Genomic DNA, 10,929 nt, shown 5'->3' on the forward strand with positions numbered 1-10,929 from the left:
ACCCATCCATAATCTCCAATAGAAATGAATATTTTGTAAATCTTATTTTTTTTTTTATAAATGAATGTTTTGTAAATCTTATTTAATATAAACTTTTTTTTAGTTGAAAAGTAAAGGAAACTAAAACTTCAAAATGTCAATTTCATAATTTAGGCTTCACAAGACAATCATATTCTAAATTGAATAAGATGACAGTGAACGATAAAATACTTAATACAACTTTATACTCACGCCAAATAATTCACACATTTGGTGTTTATTTTTTAAATTATACACCATGAGATCCGGACTAACGCGGCAAATCAGGCATGCTAAATACAGTTTTGGCTACCAGGAATGTAATAAGACAACTTCTCCAGGAATGAAAAAAAAAATAAAAAATCTTACCATGCATTATTTAAATGTGTATGGCAACGATTATTGCATTGGTAAACTAATTCAATTGGATAAGTGATGCCTTACAAAGAAAGCCATTGTAGCACACATTCAATAGTACAACAAAGCATTAGATTTTACTTCCCCCAGAAACACCAAATTAAACTTCTGGTAGAAAAAATATATATTGTAATGGAGTTTCCCACCGTTGAGGCCCCCGGAAATATAACTGAATAGTAGCATTATTGTGAGGAGACATCAGTCATATAACTGCTGCCATTTGTTGAATATAAGTATATGCCATCAAAAATTATATATTGTGAACCAGAAATAGAAGATTGATGAACCAAATTAAAGGGATTAGGATACACATTATTTTGCAGAAGCATGATTGCAGTATGAGTCCTCACCTTACTGTTCTTTTCATCAACCTTCCTCCCAGTCCACTTCTTCATCGTCATCAGCTGGAGTATCATCAGCTTCAACATTCAAATCGACCTTGTAATTTTCATTTCCAATACCTGTATGAAAGCACCCAGATAAACAAATGTGTAAACAAAACCAGCATATTGTATACTAAGATAAAAGTGCAGGGGAGTAAAAATTCAGAAAAAAAAGAAATTTGGACGGGGACAGTCAATGTTAGAGCTTCTGGTGACAGTGATTCTGGAATATGTGATAGGGGAAACAATAAACAAGCTGCTATAGATAGCCCCATCATCGACATTTTAACATTTGGCTCTAGAATATATGATTTCCTGGCATGGAGACGAGGAAAGAGAAGAAATTATAATATAATTCAGAGTAAATTACATTACTTAGCTTGAGGTTATAATTACACAGACGATGAAAAAACCATTTTAATATTGAGGAATTATACTAACATCTATTTTCAATTTTCATCATACAATTATCTCTCCAAACTAATTTTATAATCTTTTTAATCAAATGCACTTTTTTGTCCTAATAATTTATTAGTTTAATCAAGCATCTTACCGCATAATTTAACATTTTGTACTGCAATATGTATAACTAAAATCTTATTTAAGGGTAATTAACATTAAAGGTGAAGAACACTCTCCTGTTTGCTTTCATTATTTTATATTTAGATGGACTAAAAACATATTTATGTTTAAAAATCAATTTCACACGTAAAACATGGGAAATTCTTTAGATTCTCACCATACAAATTATTATTTTTCAACATGTATACTTTGATCCATGTCAACCTATAATTACAGTTGTTGTCACCTCTACTGCAATCATCATCCGTAGCTACCACTACAACTGTCTTGCCACCTCTAATCAACCATCAACAAGGATTGTATTACATCATCCCTATTTGTTAGATATTAAGTTTTCCTCCTCTTGCCTTTCTTTACCATAGCCATCATTGCCATTACGCCATGCCAATGTTGCAACTGGCAATGTCACTTTGATAACTTTTCAACCCCAAAACTAATAATCAAAACTAAACATAATAGTAACCCTAACCCCAATAGGAACATTTAATTTTCACATTTACGAGTTCAGAAAATTGATACTCTTTGACACATCCAATTTTCCATATAATAATTCATGAATGCAAGCCTTAAAATTGGTCCTCAATTGGATTAGCAAAGTCTCTTTTGTCCAAAAACAGAAAAGATTCTTCTAAATTTTGCCACTCCCATCCTTATTAGTGCGTCTGGTTGAGAGGATGGAAACAGAGAAGATGGAAATAGAAAAGAGATATTTGAATTAAAGTAGAGTGTAGAAGGTGTGAGACCCACGTAGGACCCACCCTATTTCTTCTCAATTTCTCTCCTTCCCCCCTCTACCAAAGACAACCTAAAAGTGTCTTAACAATTTAGACAGCCCAATAAAACAAAGTCACAGAAAATTACAGCAATGCATCCCCTTACATGATTTATTAGTGTTTAGAATTCCCACCAAATTTTTGTAAGCTGGACCACACTGGCTGGGTTAAAATGGTTTAGAAAACCAGCTACTATTATACAAGTCCATCTAACACCAGCCAGATGAATGTGATCCAAAGTTCAAACCATGAAAAGATTGGTAACCAACTGATTCAAAGAAAGCCAATTAACTAGCTATTAGTTCTTTGGTTGACCCTGAGAACATGGATTAGAACATTGACAAAGTAACCAACCATGGCCTGTTCTTTAATAAGGATTTAAAACTAATATATAAAGTTTATAAAAAGAGGTACAATAAAATAACATTCCAAATACAGAGAACTGTCCTCCAAATTTTGAAGTTGAAATGCTGGATAACACTATTATTCTGTCATTGTGGTTGTCATTTGTAGTGTCTAATAATCTTAAATTGACACATAGGAATAGGATAAAGGCTTAAAATCTAAACATGAATATAAGGTGATAAGATCCGTATTAAGCGCAAAAGGATAGGGTTTTTTTTTGGTACATTTGGGAAAATATAAAGTATAGTTTCAATCAATAGAATCAAATTTTCAATCAACTATATAATAAAACAGTCAAGAAATTACACAATGTAAAAATATTCTTTTTGTTTTTACCAAGCATACATTTGTAAAATGCACATATAAACTTTATCGATCCAAGGTGTGCTCTAATAACATTGGAAAGACACAAATTACCTGCAACTGGAGCCTCCTCCCATTCAGTACCATCATCATCTTCCTCAAGTTTTGATTTCATGCCAACTTGACGATTAGAAGCACTGCTAGAAGGATCATTTGCAGTGAGTGTATTTGGCAATTCTTGTTTACTAGCAGCTTCCAATTCATGTTGTTGTTTAAGCAAAGCAGCATAATAAGCTTTAATATACTCATCCTATAAAAATACACAAAAAACCCAGATCCTTAGTGGATAAAAGTTTCAGAACCTTCAGATAGAAAGAGCAAGGAACTGAAGTGAAAAAGACAGAAGATAAAAGAAAAAGAAAATTGCTCATCATATAGTATATGCCTGTATATTTTTCTTATCATCATGGTCAACTGTTGATTTCTTGTCGTCCAAGTACTGTGCTGATGAGGAAGTTGAAGTCCCATCCATCTTTATTTCCTCCTTCACCTCTCCACGTTGTTCCTTTGTAAGAACCATCCCTGATTTAATCATCCATGGTGGCAAAACCTTTAGAGATGCACTTCCAGTTTCAGACTTAACATCCTTTATGTCTTCAGTCCCATTGAAGTCCACCACAACCTGTTAAAATTCAGCAGTGGATTACAAAGCATTTTAGGTTAATGATGCTCAGTGCCTAAATTTAAAATTCATATAAAAGATCCATTATAAAATACTTCAGAGCAACCAGGCATCACCCTTCATATTTATTCATGTATCACTTATTTTTGAGACAGCAACATAAGTGTCAAATTAAACTGCTGATAAGGATATAATCCCTCCGTCCCATAATAATTGTCGTGTAAGAAGAAAAAATAAGTCCCAAAATGATTGTCATTTTAGTTTTTCAATATAATATTTTCACTTATATTCCTTATAATATTAATGATGAGCACCAAAAACTATAAATGAATTAAAAATGATAAGGTTAATTTTGTAAAATTGTCACTCTCTTTCATCCATTTATTAGTGTTTCTTGGTCTGTGTAAACAAACCTAGGACAACAAATATTCTTTGATAAAGTGAGAGAAAGTAAGAGAGAAAATTTAGAGAAAGAACTGATAGTATTCCAATCTGAAAAGTAATAGTTACAAAAGAGGTATATATAGACCTCTGAACCTCTGAACTAACTATAACAGAAACTAACACCAGTGAGGTGTTGTTGGCAGAAGCTAACAGCCCTTACGAACATATTACCAGCTTTCTAACACTAGAGAGGTGCTGTTAGGAAAAGCCAACAGCCCTTACAAACATATTACAAAACTGTTTTCACAGTTATACAAAAACATACTCTAATAAATATTATGGGACAGAAGGAGTACTTCATTAGAGTAATGCTACATATACAAAATCTAATGGACAGATCTGTTTATACACTATTAGATTTACCTATGAATTCAGATCACATTTTTTCTACACATCCACACACAATATAAACCTGCCTATGTTGTGCTTTGCTACTAATCTGTACATAGTCGGTTCCAAAGCTCAGATTTAAAACTAAAGAGGGTTGTGTTAAGCAATTGGCAGCTAATTTTTATGTAAAACTTTGCTGAATTTCTATGGCATGGATCAATGAGGTGATAGTGTTGGTGCTAAGGTAATTTATTCAACTATGGACTCACAGGTTGAACCAGTGACCATTGAACCAGTGACCATAACTTTGCTGAATTTCTATTACATGGATCAATGAGGTGATAGTGTTGGTGCTAAGTTAATTTATTCAATAAGGACTACAGGTTGAACAAGTGACCATTGAACCAGTACCTCAACTGAGTCGATCACCGATTCAAGTTTAATAGCATTGCATGGAGGGTATACAAATGCTGATTATGCAAGATTAATTATTGAATGTGGATCAACTTCTAGGTATTGTATTCTTTTGGTGGAAATTTAGTAACATGGAGGAGTAAGAAACAAATTGTGGTTGTTGACCCAAGCTCAGTCAGAATTTTGAGCTATGGAACAAGAGTTTTGGGAACTGCTTTTTGTTGAAATTTATTAGACAGTCTTAGGATAAAGTAAGAAGGCCTATGGAGCTGTACTATAATAATAAATTACAATTAGCATTGCTCATAATCTAGTTAAAGAGAAGGAATAAAACACAATGAGATTGTTCGTCACTTCACCAAGGAGAATTTGGATAGTGAATTGGTTACTACTTCATATAAAGACTTTAGATAGCAGATGTGCTGATTAAGAGGCTACCAACAGAGAGACTGCAAGACATCAATAACATAGACATCTATTCACTATCTTGGAGGGAAGTGATGTATATAAAACGAATAATTATGCAATTATTGTAGTATTAGTAGGACACATTTGTAGGATGGATATATTTCCTATTAGTTTCCTTAGATGCATGCACAGCCATAACTTAGGCAAGTTAGCATTGATATAGGTCTGTATAATGTACATACTTACACCATACTGTTTATCAGATATAATTTTCAGAAATTTTATTCTTTCAATTACATATGAAAAAATTATGAGAGAAAAAGAAGGGAAAGCATAATTATGTGGAGGATAAGATATCCTCTAGAAAGCAAGATAAAACAAAAATAATAAGAAAAAAGAATAATAAGAATAATTAGCAAGGCTCTAACTGCATAGTTTATTTACATGCAATAAATGATAATCCATAAAACAGGAAACTCTTACCTTAGTATCTCCACTATAAGGCATTGGTGCTCCATTATATCCAAGCTGAGACATTTTAGAATCACCAGACATATCTCCGTTGGCTGCACGCCCCATAGCACTAGCTCGAGCTTCCCACGCTAGAAGACTGCCAAATTCTGGAACAGGCAAATCTTTCACCCGGCTGAGTTGGTCCATTAAAGGCTTCAGCTGTGCCTACAACCAGTTTAAACATACTATCAGATGATAGTTTAAGAACCTGAAATAAGGATTCATGTGTTGTACCTATGACCATTAGCATGCCATTACACATCCTATTTTCCACTGTCGTTTATATTTCAATTATACTATGCCCAGAAACATATGTCAGTGGGTGAATCATGCACATCTTATTTTAGCATCGAAAGAATGGTAGGGACCTAGGTATTACAGGGTGACTAAGTTCCACATCGAGTAGGGATGCTTGAGGGAGTATTTAAGTCCTTGGTTCTCCCCCCTTAACAGCTAGGGCTGACCGCAATTAAGGTGGCTTTCCAACACTCCCCCCCTCGTGCTCAAGGCTACTCGCCTAGATCATGATAAACACAAGTGGCCTACCAATGGATCTAGGATAGGCTCTGATACCAATTGATAAGCACTTAAGCACTAGGAGAACCCGCCCTTAAAAGCTAGTTGTTAAGGGGGGAGAGGAGAACCAAGCACTTAAATACTCCATCGAGCATCCCAACTCGATGTGGGACTTAGGCACCCCATAATACCTAGGTCCCTATCATGCAAATTGATAAGCACTTGAGGAACCCACCCTTAAAAGCTAGATTTTAAGGGGGGAGAACCAAACACTTATATACTCCATCAAGCATCCCAACTCGACAAGAGACTTAGGCATCCCATAATACCTAGGTCCCAAACATAGCACCGCCCTTGAGGTCGACGTTTCGGCGGCTCACACTCTACGACACTTCATTCAATGGTACTTTACTCAATTTCCTTATTGGTCAGAACCCTCCATCGGTCAGAATCTTCCTCAGGTTGCCCTTTCCATAACACCTAAAACCAGCTTGGAAATTAATTGATAAGCACTTAAGCACTTGGGAAACCCACCCTTAAAAGCTAGCTGTTAAGGGGGAAGAACCAAGTACTTAAATACTCCATCGAGCATCCCATAATACCTAGGTCCCTATCAAAGAAACCGAGAGATAAAGCATGCAAATGATCCCTGCAATCACCACCTTCAACTTCAAGGGAAAAAATGGTTTGGCATACTTAAAAGAAAAAGAAAAAAAAAAGGTTTGGTATATCCTTCCATTCTATACCTATATAAGGATTTTGTTTTGACATTATTGATCAGTTAAACATACATATATGTCATTGTCAATATGCTGTTTATGTGAGTGGTATGTGATACATCAAAATATGTATTAAATAGTATAAGAAGACATATGAACAACATATTCATCAAATATTAGCAATTGATATGATTGGGATATCAAACTAATTGCTGCTCCTAAATCTCTGCTCACAATAAACTAAAAAAAGTCTTGATGGTTTCCTTAAACTTAGATCAGCATAGGATTAGGAAACAGGACAAAAGCTGAACAGCCAATAGATTTTTCAACAAGATTATGTTAACCTCTCAGCATTTTTTATTCATAAATGTGTGTCCTTACCCTATAAGCCCAAATGGGTAATGACACAAATTTCTCAGTTCTAGCAAATGGCAGTGATAACCATGACTAAGAATAACAAATCTTAAACAAAAGGATCCATAATATGAAGCCCAAAAAAGAAACAAATAGCATAGTAAAATCATAAAAGACCTCCATCTTCTGAAGCATGTCTTTTAACTTTTCATGGCGCCGTCTTCTTGCATTTTCATCTCCATCACCCCCTTCTTGAGCAACAAATTTGTCATTTTCTACCTCAAGTTTTCCATTACAACTTTCACAATGGAAGTCATCATCTTCAAAAGATACTAATCGCAATGCATCCAGAGCATTATATCTAAAAGAATTCAAATCCCTAAGTATTAAGGAAGCATATAACAAATATTGATATTGAAATAAATTTGTATTTATAATGGATTACTGAAACCTTTTTCCACATTTTGTACAGATATATTCCTCAATTGTGTTCTTGTTGTCCAATTCATCTTTCAGCAGCTTTTTCATGCGATGTATTCTGTACCTAACCACATCATATATCTGCAACAAACTTCAACATAAGAATTTCTACATATGGAGGAGCCATAGTGTAGTTGATAACTGACTCAAAAGCCGTGACAAGAAAGCACACAAAATAAAATTGATTTCCCCTTCTCTCGGAAACAAAACCACAAGCAGCATGGAAGAGTAACATTCATAGAAATATATAGTGGGAAGAAATGGACCTGTGCATAATCTAGACAACAGTAAGAGTGCGTGTGCAGCTTGACCTTTTCTTCTCCCTCTTTTCCAGTCAGCTGAACATCAACTGTAGCAGCTGTAGCAGCACTATACATTTTTGCTCCTTTTGCTGTCTGGTAAAATCAGATAACAGAGAACATAAGAAAATAAGAGCATGACTATTTACATCATTGATAGCTAACATTCTAAAACTTCAAACCTAACAAGGAAAAATAATAAAACTGAACAAACATTAACAGAAGAAAATTCTAACAGAGACAACCAAATGAAAACTTGTGCGAGGGAAACCTCTGAATAGTTTAAAATAGCCTAGCTGAAATATCAACAAAAACTGACAAAGATGCCCAAAGATTTTAATATAAGCACAGAAACTATCCTGGTTAGAACAACTGATAAGAACCTTGGGAGAACTACGCGGCAAAAGCTAGTTGTTGTAGATCGAGAGACCAAGGCCCTATAAACCTGATAAGCACCCAAGCACTTAGGAAACCCTCCCTTAAAATCTAACTATCAATGGGTAAGAACCAAGCCACTTAAGTACTCCACCAAGCATCCCATACTACTTTGATTCAATGTGGGACTTAAGCACCCAATAATGCCAAGTCCCTATCAAAACCCCAAACTAGAATCTCATACTTCCAATGTGGGACTCAAGTTCAACCCATTGCAATAGGATCCTAACAAAACACTACCAAGTGATCTAAACAAAAGGTTCAAATAAGTGACTGGAGAATCATAATTCTAGGATAAGAATCATTAAACAAATAATCAAAATTTCAGAGGCAGAATAAAGGACTGATGAAGGCTTCAAGTCATGGGATTTGGAGTATCAAGTCATGGGATTTGGAGTATCAAGTCATGGGACAGGAACAAAGGGCATGAGGAAATGAATAGACAATATCCACAATCCATATGTTATGGACTTTGACACTAAAATAAGTTTTATTGGCAGTTCAGGGAACATAAAATCTTATTATATCGAAATTTAAAATCTGCCTATGAGCACAAATTGCATGGATGTGAAGATACAACAGATTATAAATTACTGGACAACACTACTATGCTACAACAACAAACAACAGCAAAAAACTTATCCCACTAGGCACCAGGTGAGATCGGTTACATGAATCGTACAATGCCATTGTGCTCAGTTAAAGACCAAATTCTCAAGGATTTTATTACTACAACAAACATTGATATTTAATATTTGTAACAACACTTCAGTGAGATTGTTACATCCTTTGTGAATTCTAATGAGCAGATATTTTCAACAAATCACTCAGAGGCCCAGGGATAGCTTATATATACAACAAGCTTGGTGAATACAATATATGTACCGGCTTGAGGAGTGTTGAAATATCCTCTGTTTCCTTATTTTACCCAAGTAAATATTATTTGTTTCCTTGTATATATGACAGCTGTGTACCTAGTAATTACAGGCTTTAATTACTAGGTTCAATCCCATTTTATTTGTATAGTTCAGAAACACCCATTTGCATATGCATATAAACCAGTGAAATTCATAAAAATAGCACCAATGTAATGCACAGACAGAACCACCCAATAGTTACCTCTCTCCTATATTCTCGAGTAATGATCTTCTCCTCTTCAAAAAACCGGAGAGTTCGGCGAAGCTGTTTTGTGTGTAATTTGAGATCTTTTGCCAAGTCTTCTTCTCGGACCCATTGTCGCCTGAACAGAATTCACAAAATACCAACAATAATAAACCCAAACAATCAAAGCAATGAACCCAAAATTCTTTCAGAAGTCACGAAAATCCAACTGTGCACGAGATTCCAGATTCTCCAAAAAGCTCAAATCTCAAATCCACACTTCAATTATACTCAACAAACAGCCCCAGCTTCACTGCACACTGATCTACCCCTATCAAACTAAGAGGCAATGCACATAGCCACATACAATAACCCTTTCATGCCCCGACGTTTATGCATAACTATTCCCTCAATTTTTCACTTAAAAACTCGAATCATTTCCATTCATTAATCATTCCTTTGCTATAAGTTATTCTGCAATCAAAATCAAGAATAATTGAAGTGAGAGCAAACCTTGTGAGAGCGTCGAGAATCACCACAGCGATTCCTCTGTTATCACTCCTTCCCGATTTGGGTTGATTCTCTCCTTTACTCGTTAGATCATCGTAGAAAGCCCTCGCCGCTAGTTTAACCAGCCTACACCAAAATAAATCAATAAATAAAAATCCAATTTTCCGTGTTTTATTTTTATTGTTAGTGTCTATTGTTATTATTGATTATTTGATGAAGAAATCGCAGAGTTTTTGAAAATCTGGGATTGAATTGGAAGAGAAAGCCGTACTTGTTGTAGTGATCGACCATCGAAGCAATCTAAGAGTAGTTTTTGAAGTGGCTTCGATAGTTCGTTTAGGGGCTTAAATCGGAATAGAAGAATAAGTCATGTGTAAAAGTGATTATTCGATTCGATGATGTTCAACCGAGGTAGCTCTCAACTCGCTTCCATTGTCTGTTCTTTTCTCCCAACCCAAGTGGTGATCTACCAGAAACCGGAAGACAAGAAACCTGTTTGATGGGAGGGAGGGCTTTTCACATGGCACAATAAAATAATGGATAAATAGTGAAATTCATTTCCGCTAAGATGATGGGTGAGAAATTAATTAGCTTAATTAAATGTGTTATTTTTAAATTATTATCTCACATTCGTTTTTTATTTCAATCAAATATTTTAAAAAAATCAATTTCACTTTATCATTGTTGTGGTCACTCAAAGTTATCATGTTATTACGATGTCTTCTTATAGACATAGAGATCTCATTGTTACCTCATCACCTTCAATGATAACGTGATAATAATGATGTGTCGTATTAATTATTAGGTAAGTATTTGACAAAAAATAAATTTTTAGCTAGTTAA

The 10,929-nt window shown here is 34.8% G+C and overlaps 1 protein-coding gene across 2 annotated transcripts; it reads right to left on the reverse strand.

The window, feature by feature from the left end:
• Positions 1-227: 227 nt before the first annotated feature.
• LOC114416677 (general transcription factor IIE subunit 1-like) lies at positions 228-10,610 on the reverse strand. Of its 2 annotated transcripts, none has more exons than XM_028381635.1 (11): positions 10,358-10,610; positions 10,090-10,212; positions 9,595-9,715; positions 8,008-8,136; positions 7,713-7,822; positions 7,439-7,622; positions 5,643-5,837; positions 3,327-3,563; positions 2,996-3,191; positions 786-896; positions 228-645 (listed from the first exon to the last, which is right to left on the reverse strand). In XM_028381635.1, the coding sequence occupies exons 1-10, from the start codon at positions 10,375-10,377 to the stop codon at positions 802-804; spliced, it is 1,410 nt and encodes a 469-aa protein (XP_028237436.1). In that variant the 5' UTR covers positions 10,378-10,610; the 3' UTR covers positions 228-645; positions 786-801. The 2 variants fall into 2 exon arrangements, with proteins under 2 accessions (XP_028237436.1, XP_028237434.1); XM_028381633.1 differs by having other exon boundaries at positions 228-700; positions 10,358-10,609.
• Positions 10,611-10,929: the final 319 nt, after the last annotated feature.

This window comes from Glycine soja, chromosome 6 (genome assembly GCF_004193775.1).
Source record: "Glycine soja cultivar W05 chromosome 6, ASM419377v2, whole genome shotgun sequence".
In the NCBI taxonomy this organism is placed as follows: domain Eukaryota; kingdom Viridiplantae; phylum Streptophyta; class Magnoliopsida; order Fabales; family Fabaceae; genus Glycine; species Glycine soja.